The following is a 20,191-nucleotide window of genomic DNA, read 5'->3' as shown; positions in this document are numbered from 1 at the left end:
ATTTCTTTACTGTTTTTAAGTACAGTCAAATCAACTGTAGTATGCTAATAGCATGCTAGAACTGCCATTACACAACGTAGCACAAAAAATATATGCATATCACTGGTAAACATTTTTGGATTCTTATATATTTTTTAGAACAATAACTCGGGGTTGCTAAAATCTTGTTTGTTTTATTTCTTTACTGTTTTTAAGTACAGTTAAATCAACTGTAGTACGCTAATAGCATGCTAGAACTACCATTAGCATAAATGTCATGTGGCAGTAGTTGCTAATTCTACACTAAAAACTCCGCCCTGTTACTCAGATGAGGTGTTTCTGTAAAATAAAACAATATATTTGAAAAAATTAGCAAAGAATAGTGAAAATCTGCGTATACCCATTGAATGCATTGGAGAGGAAAAATATTTATTCATTTATTTATTTTTAGAAACCCCAAAAAACTCACAAAAAATGCTGATAAAAATTCAATGTGTTTTCCACGAAAGAATGAAGAAAGAAATCCCAGAATAACCAAACGACCCCTCCAAATATAAATTAAATAAATACATCTGCAAATATGTTGGTGCTGAATCGCAAGTATGCATTACGATTACCGCATTTTTCAGCAGCCGTTAACCAACCAACCCACAAACATCTCCAGACTCACACTTCACAAAGTAATATTGTATGTGAGGATGATGAGCCTTCCATATTTTCCCACCCGCTCCGGCAGGGGTGTTGTTCTTCCGGATTAGATTTTCTCTGAACCTTAAAAACACATTATGCTGGGACGAGGGACCCCATAGGAGAGTCTGGCTCATTCTGGCTACCTTTCAACCCCCACGTTGTCCACACTCATCCCGAATGAGCGCGGAGATCAAGGGGACCGTGCCGCCCCGTGGACGGCCACCATGAAGTGATGCATTCAGGACATAAGCCTCCCTTCCACCAAAAATTCTTTGCTCCCATTCAGACAAAAAAGCGAAGATGCTGCAACAGTCACATTGCTTGTTGAATGTGACCGTTCAGTTTCTATGCTGCTTGTCCTCATTTGGGTCACGGGTGAGTGGAAGTCTATCCCAACGGACTTGTTTCCAGACAATTTCAGGGCGCATATAGACAAACAACCATTTACACAATTCACACTTATGGATGATTTAGAGCAAGGGTGGGCAAACTTTTTGTGCTTTTGGGCCATGAATGTTTTTTTGGTGTTATTTTTTAATGGGCCGGGTTAATTGTAGATGAGATTTTTTTTTTATGGTTAAAATGTGTATGTAAATGTGCATCTTTAAATTTTAGTATTCATTTAAGATTAATTAAGCAATTATTTAGAAAAAAAAAACGATAAATGACATTTTATGGATATTTTTTTTAATTTTAGGCAAAAAAGGGTTATTTAAATAAAATAATTCTTAAATGTTAATTAAAATCATAATAAATTGAGTTAATTATTTAGGGAATTATATATATTTATTATATATTTATTTCATTATTGATTTAAATTGTAAAATAATTCCTGCTATTTTTTCTTTTATAATAAATATTAATATTATATTTAATTGGTGTTGTTCCGATACCGGTATCAGCAGAGGCCCCGATACTGCATAAAAACAGTTGGAAAAAATGCTGAATTCATGCAACAAACATTACAGGACTCTTGATAACGTCATTGCTTGGTGGGATACTAAAAGTCTCGAGAAAATGCACGTTCCACACAGAAAGACCTGACAAGAGACTCTAACCCCGAACCGTTGAAGAGTGAGGCGGACATGCAAACCACTATACTACCGTGCCACACTGCTAAAATGCGACAAGCCAGAAAAAAGGAGAAAGAGGTTGCGCAATGGTGATAATAATCTTTGTTTTGATTTTCTCTTGTAAATAGCAAAGCTGGTGTTAGCTCAGCAAAAAAAAAAAAAATGCTATGGTTTGAATTTGGGCCTGTGTGTGTGTCGAGGGGAGGAGTGGGGGGCATCTGTTTATGTCTCCACAGGGAGCAGGTGTGCATGTTAATGAGAGCAGCTGTTGAGCAAGACTCCTCCTCCTTTCTCCTTACATATCCCCCCCATTATCTTCCTTTTCCCCTTGGGGGGGGGGGGGTTGTTGCCAACAAGCTAACCTCACCTCCGGGGACATTAGGAGCTCATGTGAAGTCAGCTGTTGCAACTTCTGCCTTTTTCTCAGCCCAAACACACTTTTGGGCTTAACTCCTCCTCTCCTTTTTTTTATATATATATCCCCCCCAACCTTTCCTTTGCAGACAGTCCTCTCCGGCCAGTTTGCCCTTTTTACAGCATCCCACCCCCACCCGAGTGTCACACGGGGCTGCCGAAACCTCTCTTGTTGACTTTAGAGAGGTGAGACCTCTTAACGGGCCCGTGTGCACCGCGGGGAGTCCAGACAGTTACAATCGGCACAAGACTGCCAAGGCATTCAAGGAAGCTTTGAAGTGTCCCTACATCACCGTATCGCAGTTATACTTTTTTTTTCACCACGATAATGTTTTGTACATAAAAACTAAAGGACAAAAAAAAAACCTAACCCGTAACTCAAATAAATGTTTGAAAACAAACAAACATTTCCATTTCCAGCACCATGACGGGGAACGAGTAGTACTCGTACCACACTTAGGGATTTACTGTCCTACTGGCATGCCAAAGGTGTCCTAGTGGAAAATAAACATTACTAGTAAGACACAGTAGCTCTACAGGTTTGCCCGAGACATTCTACTCGTGTGCTGAATTGTTTTACTCGCCAGGACTGGATGTCATGGATGATGAATAAATGCCTTATAACTGCTTTATTGAAAGCCAAAATATTGTACTAGTAGCCCAAAAGTGGCCCTAGTAGTGGAAGAACATAATTACTAAGAGACAAAAATTCTACTATACTGCACCCTCGTTAATCTACAAGTAAGGAAAAAAAGGACGTGGAATAAATACAAATTATGTTTTTTTCACCCTCCACTGCTTTTTTGAATGCATCGTCTTTGTCCTGAAGGAGATCCACGCACACAAACACACCACGGCAACAGGTCTCTCCCGGTGATGCAATGTCCCCCCCTCAGGCCCGGAGAGCAGATGCTCCTCCAACCTCTGACCCTAAGCACTTTTGTGTAGGGGACAGCCTCTTTTGCCTTTTAGCTTCTCAATGCATCCCCACACTCCCTCCCAAGTGACTGGGCCAGGCCCGCCATCTGCCACTTTGGGTGGTGACTCGATCCCCCACTGACGACACAAAACCAGACTGATTGTTGGGTGGAAAATGCCACCGCTGTGGAAAAGCTCATGTCAACAAAGTACAGTAAAGATTAACATCATAGTATCCTCCTTTCAATAGTGTTTATGAAACTGTTATATGAGCTTTTTTTTTTCTCTATTTCTCTCCTTTTTTTAGCCTCTCAAAGTGCTCATTTGCTTGGATAAATTCCTTTTTTGTTCCCGTCACCCAAACCCCGAGGTTTCACATCTGCTGAAAGCAAAAGCTGTACCTACTCGACCGTGGCTGCCAAGAAAGGGAGATTTGTATCGTGTTTTAAGCATTTTGGGTGAAATTCGCCCGAACTTTCGGATTCTGTTGCTAACGCGGGTTAGCCACGATGACGCTGCATTATTCGCAGTGCACCTGTTTACGTCCCGGATGGCCCTGATTACCACTACCGCGCATGTGCGTCAGACAGGCAGACAAGACAGCGTGAGAAGCGAGACAAGACAGTTTTGAGTGGAAAACAAAGTGTCGAATAAATTAATAGATAAATAAATGATTCGTCAGCCATTGAGTTAACTGACGATGATTTTGCACATCAACATCGGGCACCGTTTCATAACAACAACAAAAATGAAAAAGTGACAGAGTTAAATTGTTACTGCGAGTGTCACTATGGCTATTTCCTGTCTCCGCCTCTAAAAAGAGGTCAAGTGGAAAGATTGACAGGGGTCCGTCATGGCCGTTTGGTGCAAAAACATCCACTCGACATCTGCTGATTGCCGTCCGCCTCTCGACCTGTAATCGCTGTTTATTCAGGTGATCTTTCAACCTCTGTTCGCAGCTCAACTTCACACTGTGCCACCCTTACCGGCTGTCATCTTTTTTTTTGCCGTGTATTTACATATTTTTCAGAGGAAATCCAACACCGTACCGTTGTCAGGCTCCTCCGTCATTAAAGCACAGATGGGGCATCACACGCACTCGTTGAACCATTTTGCCCTCTGGCCCTTGCAGTGCAACGCTCAGCCACCAGAAGAGTTTCCACATTTAACAGTCTCATAGTGAGGTGTCAGCACCCACTCGAGCCCAGAAGCTGCTTATCTCCAGATAAGAGTGATCGCACGGTAAGGGTTAACACGAGTCTTGCCAACGCAGCACCGCACAACCACCGGGCCGCAAAGTGAGACTACTAATCATCAAAGAAGTTTTATCTAGACAAATTGTCTGCATACTGTAGTAAAAAGGCAAGCCCACAAGCTAGCAAAATTAAGTAAAAACATCTTTGGAGCGCCTTTCTTAAGAAAGGGGAAAAGGCCAAATGATGAGACAGACGAAGAGCCGAGAACAGGGGTCAGCAACTTTGACTGTCAAAAGAGCCATTTTAGGCCAAATTAATGAGCAGAAATCTGTCTGGTGCCACAAAACATTTGAACATTATGATGAACGAAACAGTGTGTTAGTGTTAGTCTAATGTAATGGCGACCGACCCAACAGCTAATTAGAGCAGAAAATGATGCAGCTTCCAAAACTTTGAGATTAATTTTCTTCGATCTTTCATCTTCCATTTTTTATTTTTTTGTTGTAATTTTTCATACTTAATTTTTCATAAAAAAATTTTGCCACATTCTTTCAACTTTCTGACATTTTTGGCAATTTTATGGAGTATGGACAGTTGGACATATGGTAATATTCTGCCCTTATTTATTTTTTTCCCTTTTTTTGTTGCTATAAATAATCTGACATTTTTGGCAATTTTTGTGGCATTTTATGGTAATTTTCATAAACATTTTTCTCTTGTTTTTGGACATTTTATGGTTACTTTTTGAACGTTTCCTTTTATGCTTTCTTTAGTCAGTTCTCTGACATTTTGGGCAATTTAATGGTAATTTCCTGCTTTTCCTCTTTCTTTTTGGACATTTTATGGTCACTCTTTAGACATTTTTTTGTATTTAAAAAAAAACACTTTTTAATCTGATTTTTGTCTCTCTTAAACATTTGGACTCTGACATTGTAATTGCTGATTTTATCTAAAATATATATATATATATATGTAAAAAAAAAAAACTACAATTTATTTTTTAGAGATCCACTGGCGCGGGACTTAAGAGCCACATGTGGCTCCCGAACCGCAGGTTGTAGACCCCTGGCCTAGAACTTACAAGACTCTAATTAATTAACGATGCTGTCAAAATATTACGGCTTGTATATGCAAACAAAACAGGTTAGGGGGCCGCTGGTCTGGCGGTTCACATAGCTAGCTTCCATCAGGAAACCGGCAATTGACTGGCAGTCTGTCCGTCCAAGTAGCACTGCCTCGCTACCACCCCATGATCCACAACAGGATCAGCCGCATACCCATTGACTCCTGCAAGCGCAAGGCATCAGGGCATCCAGAGACCGGGCTCTGTCCAGGGGGTTGAGCGGCGGCTTTAGAGCTTAGATAAAGTTGACTCATTGATGCACACTTGTACACTTCTGATAGGCTTAGGTCCGCATGGAGCTGAGCCGGGACCATGCTGGTAATCCTATAGGAGGACAAATGAAGTGCGGCATTCCTTGAGGGAGAGAGAGGAACATCTCTTTCTGCTTGTGTGTTTGGGAGCCCGCCGCAGATGGGCTTTTGCCAGCGAGACATTTTACCGTCACTACGCAATACCAGACAGCTCAGTGCAAGGTCAGAGAGGTCTGACCGCACTAGCCGGGGGTCTATTTTGGTCAAATGCTGGATTTCACGCACTTGCAGGTGTTTCCTGGGTTTATTCTCATTGGTCAGAATCAGTCTTTTTGAATTTGGGCTCTTCAGATTTAAAAGACAAACAGTTAAACCCTTTTATAATCAGAATATTTGGTCATATAAAATTACTACTAATAATAATAATAATCGTTTGAAAGGATCATTGGTTTGTGTTCTGTGAATGCGCTATTGGCAGGAAACTAAGCCAAGGTAAGCAAACTAGGGATGCACGATAATATCGGTGGCCAATAATTATCAACAATTATCGACCAATTTGACGTCAAACAAATAAACCAGATAATAAAGAAATCCGCCGATAACGATAGACATGCCGCGTTGGTCCATCTGTTGTGTTTGTGGCTCAAGTTGTGCCCAACTCCGAAAATCCCTCCCCTCACCTATTTTAGTGACGTCATAATGCGCGCGACCTCGTGTTCACACAAGATGCATCATGGCGACATGGCAGAAGCCAGTGTGGGCTTTCTTTACTGTGTCTCCCCCAAAATGTTTTTTTGTTGCATTTTTAGAACATGACTGTGTTTTGGCAAACTCAAAATGAGTTACCGGTTGTCTTTGAAGCAGCGATATCAATAAAATTCAACTTCATTATGCTTTACACAATGTTTCAATGTATTTGTACATGTACTTATAGTAGGACTCGAAAGTATATTTGTATTCAAGTTAATTTCGTAAACAATTATCGGCTTACTTATCGGTTATTGACATCGGCACTTTCTAAATTATTGGTTTATTGTATCGATTGAAAATAGCATTATCGTGAATCCCTAAAACAAACATGGCGACACAGCACAGAACTACAATTTTGGAGTAGCGAGGAAACTGACAAGTAACATGATTATAACGTCTTTTATTGACCTTAAATTAACTAAGAAGCGGAAATGCCGTCTATTTGTGTAATGACGTCCTTAACTCTGTCACGCAAACGGTTTATCCGAATGCTTCAGAAACCAGAATCTTGGCCTTAACCCGAATATTGACGGCATGTAAATATAGTCTTTAAACATTATGTGACCTGCAGTTGACTGGCCACAAATTTGCGGTTTACCCCGATTCCCGCCCAAACTCAGCTGGGGGAGGCTCCAGCCCACCCGCAACCCTAATGAAGAAAAACGTGAAAGGATGGATGCACGTTAATGGTTAGCAAAAGGTTTTTGTGTGACTAAACATCACATTTCCTAGATGGTGGGGGCAGCGGTATTGTCTTTATACGGGCATATAATCCCAGTAAAGCCATTGAAAAAAAAAAAGAAGAAAAAAAAAAAAGAAAACATCTGATTACCAGTTTACACCCACACTAAGCTGACGAGTGAATTTACACTCGGTTCTCATGCCTTGTGGGAACCCAAAGAGGATTTTGATCTTTCCCCCTTACAACTGTGTCACCATATGCTTCCATGCTGAAGCCCGAATACACGGAGATAGGATTCTCCCAATGCGTGCGTGCACGTGGCTTGGTTGCCCACAGAAGATCAGCAATGCTGATTGCTGAGTTGACGGACGGCTGCTCGGCTCGAGATGATTAATAGGAGGAAGCGGAAGAACGAGGGCGGCGCATCTTTCCTGTCTGTTTTTAAATGGGACCGAGCCACACGTCTCTGTAGAGGACGCTCGTATGAACGCGAGCATATGCGCACGTGTGGACAGAGTGTGTGTTTGGGGCGGGGGATTGGTGGGATGAGTGCGCAGATTAGATACTGTGAATTGATGGCCTCGGGGCTAGTAGCATCGCATCCTCAATGCTCCCCCTTTGTCCCCACAGACCAGAAGAGGCGCCCGCCGTGACCACATGCCCCGAGGGGGGGGGGGGGGGGGGGATGAGGGGCCACCCTGCAGCCACAGTGGAGGAAGGGACTCCTCAACAAGAAGCAAGAGATAATTTGTAACTCCTCTTTCTAGCTTGTTTTTTTTTTTTTTTTTTTTCATTTTTTAAAATCAAAACTGGGCAATTGGTGGTTCCCAATGTTCGGTTGATCATTATTAGGGATAAAACCGATATGTTTTTTTCAGGGCCGATATTGATACCAATTATTAGTAGTCAAAGAGGCAGATAACCGATATTTGAAGCCGATATTCATTTTCAGTAAAAAGGTGGGCAAAATTTATTTTTTTTAAATACAAATGCCAATCTTGACTTTGTTGTAATGTCTTAAAGCATGTAGATGTTTTTATATACATATATATATATATATATATATATATATATATATATATATATATATATATATATAAAATGTTCAGGGTGCTCCCAAGGTTACCTGAAAACTTAAACTTTCACATATCTTTGTTATGTCCAACAAAAACAAAAGGTTCAGAAGGTTCCCAGGGTCAGCAGCATCTCTTATAAAGTTAACTGAAAATGTAAAGAAATAGTTCCCTGGGATTAAAAAGGTTTTTAGATTGACCTTTTAACGGCCGCCAGATAAAAAATATTTTAAAGGCAGATAGCCATATTTGTCAACATGCCGAATATCGGTGCCCCTAATGATTATATTCAATATCTAAACTAGGGGTGGGTACCAGGTACCGGTATCGGGCCGATATCCGGCCTTATTTCAAGGTACCGTAATCACCCAGTATCAGCCACCATCTTGGGGCCGTATTACTATCAATAAGTACAAATGACAAATTAGAAGAACAGGATATTGCTATTAATGTCACTATACATTTAAGGAAAATACAATATTGGAATATATATACTGTACTTACTTTACTTTTTGGGGGACATTTATGTATCAAAAGTACTAGTGGTGTAGGTTCAAGGTATCAGCATTGGTGACTACTCAAGAGGTGAGTACTGAAAAAAAAAAAAAGTGGAATCGAACATCCCAAATCTAAACCACAGAAATAGCCCACAATTTCACTCCCTCCCTCCCACCCTTCAACTCCCACTTGTTTACCTTCAAATTTCAGCGCTTTAGTCCAATCAATCTCACTCTGTTGACATCCAAACCAATTAGATTTCACAGCCATCTGGCCTTCTAATGGAGATCACACACAAGTGATGCAAAGGGTTGAGGTCAGGAGGGGGGGGGGGGGGGGGCTTATCCATTCAGTGAGCAGGAGACAAGCCTTTTGGATGTGAAGGCGGGGTGTGAGGGAAGGGGTTTACGCCAGAGGTTTGGGGTGTCTGTGGCATGATGGGAAGGCCCGCTCCGATTAGTCACACCGCATTATTCCCCACTGCACAACAATGGGCGACGGGCGGCGGGCGAGCCCCAGCTGTCGCCCCAGTGAAAGAGCAGAAAAACAAGATTTAGGGCTGGACGCGTACTCGCACTTTGCAGTTGAGGGGGTCTTGCATTCATTAACGGGCGGTGGGGATGGAGGGGGGGCTTTTGTCCCACTGGCCCTTCCGCACATCTCCAGGCCCGTTGAACCCTTTTCTATCGTTTTTTTTGAGGGAACCGTTGGCTCCTGCGGCGGGGGTAACACTAAAAAGCGCACACCGGAGCTAGAGGAGGGTCCCCGGGCCTCTGGTTGCCGGGCGCAAAGGCTGCTCAATGGCTGGAATGGGAATGGGGGGAATATGTGGCTTGCCCCCTTTTTTTTCCACGACTCCCAAAAAGCAATCCGATTCCAAAACAGCCAAACAAAGTAAATGTTTTGATTCACTTACTTGCAGTCTCCATTCCCATTGGGGGCGGCTTCACACCTTCCTCCATTTAGGCAGGATTCAGTGGGTAGTGAGCATTTTAGACCTGTTGAATGCACACAAGAAACGTGATTTGTATGTAATTAAACTCATTGAAAAACCCTCATGGAGAAACTCAACTTTCACTAATGCTGTCGAAATATGTGCTATAATGTAATAAAATATTTAATTGAATCATGTGGTTGTGAAGGGCAAAGGACACAGGTGGCCAGGAGTGCATCCTGATGGTGCGTGGCTTTCCTTGGGAGGGGGGAGGGGGAGGGGAGGAGGAGACACACTTTGGCGGCGGTGGCAAAAAAAGCGCGCGGCAGCTGCTGGACTCAAACATGGAACAAAAGATATCAGTCCAGCACGAGCCATAAAACATTCTACTCGTGCATTGTTTACACCCTCCATCCCCGAATCCCCCCCTCCCTACACACACACACTCTCTCCCACACATACAGACAAAAGCCCCCCACCCACCAAAAAAAAAAGTTCCCTTGAGCGTCCCACAGGCCCTAACACACGCACCGACTTCTATTATGTAGCATGTTATTCAAAACCGGCTAAAATCAACACACTTTGAAACACTTTTTTTTCCATTTAAGCTATAAAAAAAAAAGTAATGCAAAAGTAACACTTTTCTAGCTTATGTGTTAAATTAATTTTCAAATAATACATTCATTAGCCACGGTTTACAGTTGAGCTCAAATTGAACGTGTACGGTTATAAACGGTTAGGCCCTAACAGTCGGCGCACGTGCCCAAAGCGCGCGTATTGCAACATGAAAAAAAAAAGAAGAGTGCAAAATCAACCGTTTTTACCTTGTGAGACGGAAATAATGGCCGAAAGGAGAAATGTTAGTCTCGAAAAGAAACGATACATTCCTCCTCTTCTACTTCACAAACTGAGCTTGATTCCCGCGTAGGGTTCGCATAAATCCACAGTTAGGGGTGTAATCCAGGTGCTCGGCGTGGACAAAAAATGCAAAAAAAATCTCAAATACCACGCAGGTGCACAGACAAAACACACACGAAAAGTTTTTCTCCCCAGTAAATCCTCACGGAGAAAGCACAGAGTCAGGTCATAGATGTTAACTTTGTGAGAGCACAGCACTTAATGAAGTGTTGAAGCTGCTCGGTGCGCTCAGGTCCCTCCCCTCCCCCCTTCCTTCGCAGCTGGTGCACGTGAAGGAAGGGGGGGGGGGGGGGTAGGCGCGTGTGGGCACGCTCCTTCTTCTATTACTCTTTTTTTTTAAAAATGTTTGTTGAACACATTTTCAGATTTATAAAATGATGAGTTAAAAAAAAATCCTAGATCTTTGCTTTGAAATGATCAAATGTTCAGGTAGCATTTGTTTTTTTTAATCGTAACTATTTAACAAAACAACAATTTAACAAAAAGAACATAAAACTAAGGGGGGTAAAAAAATAAAAATTATATACATTCAATTAAGGATGGGCGAGTGCCGATATCAGGTATCGGTGTTGAAGTATTTGTAATCGCAACAGCAAACCAATACTGGTATCGGTCACCCTCTTGTGGCCGTTTTACGATCAGGAACTAGTGATAAAAAATTTGAAGAATAAAAAATTGACATTAATTTCATGCAACTTTAATGCTATATTGGGATATATAGGTGTTTCTTTAAAATAATATGTAATCGTTTTTTTGGGGCGGGGGGAATTTATGTATCAAAAGTACTAGCGGTATCGGTACTTGATATTGGTGTCGGTAAATACTTAAAAGATGAGTACTCGTACTAATATTTTTCTGGAGAAAAAAAAGTTATATAGAACATCCCTACATTCAATGTATATTTATACAAAAATAGTGGATTTGGTACAAGCCAATACAGTTTTTGCTTCAACAAATGTTTGATCAAATTGTTTTTTTTTATGTTAACTTGTTAGTGAATGCAACAAAGCATGACTTCCTTCCCACAAACTTACTTTTATGTGCATGCAATATAGCTTCTATTATAAGCAGATTGAACAAATACACATTTGATTTCTGCTCATTTTTTTTCAGCAAAACCAAAAAGTAATAACAATGAGCAAGGCGACAGCCAACAATGGCTTCAAAGCTACTTTGATCAAGTCAAGTGATGTCAAGTTTGGGATACACATTTGAATGTATTATGTGTTTTTTTTGTTTTTTTTAAAGCTGACTGTAGAAAAGCTGAATAGACCAGATCACTTCTACAAACATTTGAGTATTGTAGACAGATTTTCCCCATCTTAATACAACGAGTGTTGGACAGTGTCCTGGCCTCAAGGTGCAAGGATTATAATTCGCTATGAAGCCGGCCGCACATGTTTTGGTCCTTGACTGCCAAATGGAGCAGCGCCAATTGAAAACCGTGAAAGATTAGGGAGTATGTACTAGCACCCAAAAAAAAATGTGTTGCATAATAGATATTGTAGAGGGAGGAATCTGCACCTCTTCGCTGTTATAACTTAGTAAAGTAATGTAAAAAAAAAAAATTTGAGAAATGTCAAGCTACAATTTAAGACCCTGAGAATGTGATTTGTAAAGCATTCCCAACGCTGGAAAAGGGGAGGATCAAAATGACCATCATCATCATTTTAAAAGCTAGAATATGAAGGTAAAATGGAGCTTTGTGGGGAGATTCACGGGGAGAAACTGTGACTATGCGGCACATGATGTCATTTGACCTCAATGCTCGACATTTACAAAAGCTTACAACAAAGTCTCAAAATAGCACATTGATTATGCGCACTGTGGACCTTCGTATTGTTATGCAGCATGCAAATACAAATGATACGCCAGTGTGTATCATAGATCAGTGATTCCTAATGCAGCACAGTGACTCACAAGAGCTCCAATATACTCTCTCTTTTTTTTTTTTATATATATATATAAAAGTACAATTCAGTTGCCATTTACATAAATTATAATTTACATGAACACAATAACCCCGAGCAGCACACTTTAAAAGATAAGACACAAGACTTGTTTCTCACACTTTGCAAGTTTTGATGGCTCGGCGTTTACCGACGCGCTCGGTCGGGATCCGCCAGTGTTTATAGGAAAACAACCTGTTGCTAGATAAATGAGAGGGAAAGCATTCTTGGCTTTTATCAAGGCGAACGTTGACACCCACCCCCATCAAGCTCTCCACCTCTATTTGTTTTGTCTCAGGAGCATAGAGGCCTGTGAAGCAGAGAACAGAGGTCCTCAGGTGTCCCAATTATCACCTTTCTCCATTGTCCGTTGCATGTAACTGTTTGCGTTTGAAACACTTTTTTTTCTTCTTCTCTTAATTGTAAAACATGCCCGGACACTGCTGGGAAGACGTCAGTCAGCCTGGAGCATGTGGTGAAAAAAAAAAAAACAGGGTTAACGTCAAAACACATGTAGGCTTCAATTTGAATAATTATAATTAGGGTGTGTTTGTAAATAAATAAATAAATAAATAACCAGGGTTAACGTCAAGTCAAAACTCATGTAAGCTTAAATTTGAATAATTATAATTAGGGATGTTTGATTGAATAAATAAATAAATAAATAATCAGGGTTGACGTCAAGTCTAAACACATGTAAGCTTAAATTTGAATAATTATGATTAGGGATGTTTTATTTAATAAAAAAATAAAATAAATTGGGTTAACGTCAAGTCAAAACACATGTACGCTTAAATTTGAGTAATTATTATTAGGGATGTTTGATTTAATAAAAATAATAATAAATAAATAAATAAATAAATACAAAAATAAAATAAAAATTAATAAAAAATAAAAAATAAAATAAAATAAAAAATTTAAACATTAAAAAATTAATACATACATACATACATACATAATACCAGTACCCAATTCTTGCATAATCACTAATACTGATACCAAGTGCCGATACCACTAGCACTTTTGAAACTTTAATTAAAAAAAAAAATCAAAAAAAAACAACAACAAAAACAATGACAGATACTTTTAAAGAAAGACCATAAGCCAATATAGCGTTTCCTCTTAAAATCAATGGCTATTTTCTATTCTTCTTAATTTCTAGTTCCTGATCGTAAAAGTTCTCAATGATATGGCCTGAGGAGCATTTGCCATCATCTGGTATCGAAGGTGTCATTGTGCTTGAGTGTTAAGTCAGTAGCTACTTAAACAGTTGGTGTGGGGGTTTAACTTCCCTCTGAAGTTCTTCTCATCAAGCATGCGTACATTTTAAGAAGAGCAGCTTGCACAGTACAGATACTTATCTAAAAAAAAAATGACTTAAGTAAAAGTTCTAATTCAACTCATTTCAAGGTAAATGAGTTGAATCAGTACTTCGTATTTGAAAAATGAAGTCACTACTAACGTAGATCACTGGTAGTTATGCATTATGCCATTCACGCATTTCAATCAGGGTCGTCTCAACTACATGCCTGCCGAATCCTGCACTTGCAAACACTTGCAAACAACAAAATGGCTGCAGCGTGTTTGCATTTGTATGAGTCCATAAATGAGCGCTGGCAGACAATGAAGCACAGGAAGGCCTGGCTCCGTGCTGTCCCCGCACATGCACGCACACACTCTCACACTTTTAAAGGCCACAGTGAGAAAGTGCAGGAAATGGGCTCTCATTCACAAGCCTGTGACAAGTGGCACAGAAAGGACAACTGGAGAAACACGAGCGAAAAGTGCAAGAGTCCCCTCAGAGTATCTCCCCACGATTGATCCATTAAAATAGATCATTAAAGGGGAAGTCCACGTTAAACATTTCTTGACAATAAGATGTTATATGTGACCTCACTCGTCCAAACATGACATCCTGATTAATATTACATTTGTGGAATATGAGTTATGCAGCAAAATCCAGTTGTTTTTATCCATCTCAGGGGGCGGCCATTTTGCCGCTTGCTGTCGACTGAAGATGACATCACAGTTGCTCCGCGCTCAGGCGACGACTAATTAAAGCGCACCTGTTTTTCTGAAGCTGAGCTGTGATTGGTTGTTACTCGAGACCTGATCAACTGTGATGTCATTTTCACTCAAAGTGGCAAAATTCTTCTGGATTTTGCTGCTTAACTCAATATTAACCATTACATTTTATTGCACATTAGAACAGATATGAAATGTGTGATTAATCGTGAGTTAACTACTAAGTCTAAGATGAATTACGATAAAAAAAAATGTAATCACTTGACACTCCTAATTTATACACACACAGTGTTGGAGCTAGACTGATGTGCATTTCTAAGTTCTATTGAAAACCTCAGATGGGTCGGGGTGGAAGGGAACCCCCTTCCCTCCTCCCCTTCAGACCCACTACCATTAGCACACAGCCCACATATCATATTTGACCAAATCTAGTGTACTCTCGTTCCTCCCATTGTTTATTTTAGGGGCCATCTGATATGTTGCCTGACCGGGGGGTGAAGGAGGGTGATGCCCACCAAGGGGGCTCTCTTGGCGGTGTGCAGAAGTGTGCGCAATGAGGCTGGGATGGCGCGTATGATTAGAGGAATTTTGGGTGGCTACAACAACCTCACGAATCTCTTTTGCGGCCTCTTAACACGACAAGTGTAAATCAGCGCGCATATGAGACAGGGGGGGGGTGTCTTTGGGGGGGGGGGGGTGTAAACTGGCACAGATGCTGAGATTTCCACTCGTCCTCCAGTTCCACGTTCATTACAACCGATGCGCGAGCAAAGTGAATGTTAAGACGCTCCAAATGGACCCTGAGAGAGCCAAGCAGCCTCAGCTGTCCGCAGTATCACTTTCCGTCCAAATTGTACGCGCGAGGGCCTGACAACTGTCACCCTGACCTTGCTTCTCACTCAAGCGCCCTCTCAACTCTCCCTGGACTCCCAAGGCAGGTTGGGACGAGATTACTGCCATTCACACGCTCTTGTGGCGCCCCGACAGTTGGACCAAAATAGTCACAAAGTGTGGGTTCGGAAAAAAACCCGAAATGGTACCCTGTCTTCTGCTTTTAAATTGCAACCATGCTTACAACTCAATTTTCTTGCATGTCAAATCAATTCCCACAATGTAAATGGATTTAGATGAATTGTAAATATAGCACTTAATTAAATTAATTAAATTAAAATCATTATATTTTTCTTGAATAAAACGTGCAATATCAAGACAATAAAAACGAATTAATTCAGAACTTTTACGGGCCATCCACCTTTCGTCTACGATAGGTATTGGTGGAGTGTGCTGTTGAGCGGGGTTCGGGTGCTGACGTATAGCTTGTAGGCACAACTAAACCTGGAAGTGAAAAGTTTTGAGAACTGTCAAAACAAAGCGGAGTCAATTTTGATCATTTATTTCAACCGTTGTATTTTACAGGAGAGGAATTGTACACAAAATTCTAAATATATTTTCTATTTGATTATTTTGCATTAGTTACAAGATTCTACTCAAGTAAATATCTATTACAAGCTTCCTAGAAAGAAAATAGAAGCCAAAGTATAAAAAAATGAGATTAATCATGATTAATTGTGCGATTAATTAGTTAAAATGTTTTAATCGCTTGACAGCAGAGGTGGGTAGAGTAGACAAAAAAAATACTCAAGTAAGAGTAGCGTTACTTCAAAATAATATTACTCAAGTAAAAGTAAAACGTAGTCGTGAAAAAAATCACTCAAGTACAAGTAAAAAAGTATTCTTGAAATTAATACTTATGAAGTAAGATCTCACATTGAAGAGCCGTTCAAGACTCGATTAGTTCGTGAACGTCACATCACTAGACTGTCCGCGGAAATGCTCACATAAAAGGTCAAGCGGAGCGCTTACGTGAAAAAACGGTAAATCTAATGTATGAATGTGGTATGGAATGCGGGTAACGAACAACTCTAGTGTAGCCCAATATAGCGGAGTAAGTGTAGCGTTACTTCTTCATACATCTACTCAAGTAAAAGTAAAAAGCATTTTGTGGTAAAGCAACTCTTATATAGAAGTACATTATTTTTCAAAAAGTTACTCAAGTAAATGTAACGGAGTAAATGTAACTCGTTACTACCAACCTCAGCTTGACAGCACTAATAAATTCATGCAGTACATCAGGTCTAAATGGGTACATTTTGCATATAATAGTAAACCATGAATATGCCGTACATTAATCGGATTTTTTCCAGACGTGAACGTACCGACTATGGCTTGTGGCCTACAGGGTGCCGTTTGCCAAAGAGGGTTTTGGGTTTCCCTGGCTGTCAGCCCCCCAGAATGGCAACCACCGCACTTGAATAACCCGTTCTGCAGGGGTCAACGCTACCTTTCTCCACGGTGTTAGCTGGGTCGCCCCGTTCGCTCTCCTAACCCCATCCTCACCCCGGCTCGCCCGCCGGCATGTGTCGGGGCCCAGTTTTGTTTACTGGGCAGAGCATTTAGAGGGGTTAGTGTTTCACCGAGGCAGCTGTTGGCACCGTGTGCCTCACGCTGGCGCGGCGGGCTGACAGCACGCGAGGCAAACGCTTTGCACACCCCCTGCGGCATCCCCCCCCCTGAGGATCCTTGCTCAGACAACCAGCAGTAGCCCTGCTCGGGTATCACTTCGACGGGCAGGGGTTGCAAACGTACTCATAAGTACTTAAGTAGAAGTGCGGATACAGTCGTCGTGTAAATAAAATACTGGTGAAAGTTGCGTGAATAAACCAGCCTATTTAAAGTATAAGAAGGACTGCACATATATTTTGAGTTGTCAGAAAGATAAATGCTCAAAGTAAAGTATGGACATCTGAAAAATCTACATAAGTATAGTAATAAAGTATTAGTACTTGAGATGGGAAACCCGGCTTTGTGACATTAATTGATGGCCAACGGCTGGCGCTCAGCAGTAGCCTGAGACACGGCCTGGCTGTCGACAAGGAACTCCCACGTTCACGCACGCACTAGAGTCATCATACAGCAGCGGATAATGTCATGTCTGTCGTTAGAAGGATTTTGGGCTCCCAGCCGAGCATTTGCAGCGTTGCCTGTTTCACTGACAACTCTGTCATGGAGGAGTTCAAAATAAATCATCTGCTCAAGATTGATTACAGACGGCGCTCCTCAAGTGCTAATAGGTGGATTGGTATGAGAACTGGAACATTTATCTTTTATAAATTGATCCCAATGCTTTTTAAATTACTTGGCGGAATTTGAGCAATTGAGCACTCCCGTTCAATCAAAATCAATAAAATCTAAAATACTGACATTATCACAAGCTTTTTTTATTATCATGAGTACATTAAGTAAGCTAACCTTGCAGCCTCACACTTCACGATTTTTTTCCCCTTGTCATGTTTACATTTGAAAAATGTATTAAGATGTTAAAAAATGTTAATGCTGGATCACAAATGTAAACTAATTTTTTTACATACAACACACTGTTCACCATGACAGCCAGCATGTTGAAATCAAAGTGGACAACCGAAAGAGCGCCATCTATGGTAGCGGAGGTGCATATACTTATACAGTACTGTATTCCATGCATACAATGTTTTATTTGATTTAATTAAAAACAGGGTTGTCCAAACTTTTTCAACTGAGGTCCACATAGAAAAAAAATATGGAAAGAAGAGCAGGGTAATTTACATTTATGAATATTTCATAAATACAAGGCCAAAACCAATTCAAATTCTTTAGGTCAACTGTTATGCATATTTAAAGGAGAGTAAAAAACCTGTGTAAATCTCATCTTATTTTCAAAACCACAGCTATGATAACCCAAGCAGAGCTCAAGAATGGTTTTATTTACATTACATGCCCATTTTCCCAGCACTGCAATTAAACTCCTCCAACGAAACCATCTTTTGCTGCCAGGATGCAACACACGAGACTAACCTTTAGCTCCATTTACCCCAATTGATAAATGAAGCACACTTTGGGAAGCCTGCTGCAACCAATGTTTCTGTTCAAGTTTCCCATGCTCCCAGGACCCTGGGGAGTGGCAGGAACAGATGTGACGTCTGCACTCCCACCACCAACCTTCTCTCGGTTGTGTCCGTCTCCTACCACTCGTCTCCCATTCTGCAGCTTGTAAAACAATCAATCTTCCGCTTGGAATAACAAGACTTTCTCCCGCCGTCGCCATGTCCAATAACTCACTCTTTAATCGATGCTGAAACAAGATTAATGCTCATTTCAAGAGGTTATAATTACATATTGTCCTAATTAGTGTTTGAATATGATATGGAGCCGTTGGAGTAATTATATTTGGTTCCAGACAATCTGTTGTTTAATTTCAGTGGCATTACTCCTCAGGGCAGGTGTTCTCAAAGAGAGAAAAAAAGAAAAGAAATGCTAACTAATGCTAATTTGTGCATCCAACAACACTCAATGCAGCTCTGCTTAGCTTCTGGCTTTGACATGCTATAGCGGACATCAAGTGTAAAGCTTATAAAGCATTTTTTCATCCTGAAATTTCATCCCAAATGCATGTTCTTTGTAATGCACTGATAGGATGAGGCCTGACAGTATCCCCTGATCTGTGCATCCTGTAAAGACAGTAAAGCCCCCATCTACACACCTATACACAGTCCTATCGTCCATTCAACACAAATGACTAGCCCTATCTCGGCCATCATACACCTGCCGAAGTTGAGAACTCACTCTGCTGCCATTGTTCAGAACAAAGCATGAGAGATCTAACTGATAGTCAGGAGGGCTCCTTGGGGTTTTGTCTGCCAAATATTAAAATATAGCTTTTCTGTAAACAGGCAGGTAGACAGAACAGCCCCCCCCCCCCACACACACACACACACCACCACCACCACGCGAGTGTTGGAACGCGGCCAGCCGGAAACGGCGCTAATGTGTAAAACCCGGAAGTCGGAAGTCCGTGGCATCTACCCCATAAGGCTGAGGTGGATAATTTATTCTGATGTAAAACAAATGTGAGGCAGATTATCAATGATGAAATGCAAGTGTTAGGTTGAAACATTAGACAATGCATTAATAATAATAATAATAATCATAATTAATAAAAGGGTGAAAAATACTGTACAGCAATCATTTTGCTTGATGGAGTTTTCCGTAAATCGTTAATACCAATACCGCCCCTTAGTGGTTCGTTACCTACATTACAATTGCACAGTCACAACTTTCTATTATAGTTGGGCAAAATACTGATAAGCAAATCTTGGACTGGTTGCCGGGGCACACTAAAAACACATGCACATTCACACTTATGGACAATTTGGAGTCTTCGGTAAACCTACATAGCATGCTAACGTGTTTTAGGAATGTGGAAGGAAGCCAGAATACACGGAGAATACCCATTGGAAGAACATGCAAACTCCACAGCCGAGATTCAAGCCCAGAATTTAAGGGTGTGAAGCAGACGTTCTAACCAACCACAAAATTGCAATTTTCTAAGTGCTGTACAGTAAATATCTAACGGTGCGCAGGCTTCCTCTAGTGGTAAGCGAAATAACCACAGCCCAAGTACTTGTTATCCATCCAGGTATTAGCTACTGCTTATCCAGGGTTTTGTTACGGGGTTACCTACCAGCTTTGCATAGTATTTAATGAAAATGTGCAGTACATTTATACTACATTTATAGTCGTTATTTTCATTTTATTATAGTTGAGTGTTAACGTTCGAGCTGTGCGTGTGGCCTACAATACCAATGTTGGGAATAAAACCTGCAGCACGTTTGAGAAACCCAG

General features: G+C 40.9%; 1 protein-coding gene across 1 annotated transcript in view; it reads right to left on the bottom strand.

The window, feature by feature from the left end:
• Positions 1 to 10,700, bottom strand: part of notch1a (notch receptor 1a) — a 35,694-nt gene extending 24,994 nt beyond the window's left edge. The window contains exons 1-2 of the mRNA XM_086096487.1: positions 10,406 to 10,700; positions 9,564 to 9,645 (exon numbers count right to left, since the gene is read on the bottom strand). Of these exons, the coding sequence (XP_085952613.1) occupies positions 9,564 to 9,645; positions 10,406 to 10,466 (143 nt within the window). The 5' untranslated portion in view covers positions 10,467 to 10,700. The remainder of the gene's footprint in view (positions 1 to 9,563; positions 9,646 to 10,405) is intronic.
• Positions 10,701 to 20,191: the final 9,491 nt, after the last annotated feature.

Source organism: Leptonotus elevatus, chromosome 15 (assembly GCF_054856555.1).
Source record: "Leptonotus elevatus isolate MCC_2025b chromosome 15, RoL_Lele_1.0, whole genome shotgun sequence".
In the NCBI taxonomy this organism is placed as follows: domain Eukaryota; kingdom Metazoa; phylum Chordata; class Actinopteri; order Syngnathiformes; family Syngnathidae; genus Leptonotus; species Leptonotus elevatus.
This window is presented reverse-complemented; position numbering and strand designations above follow the sequence as displayed.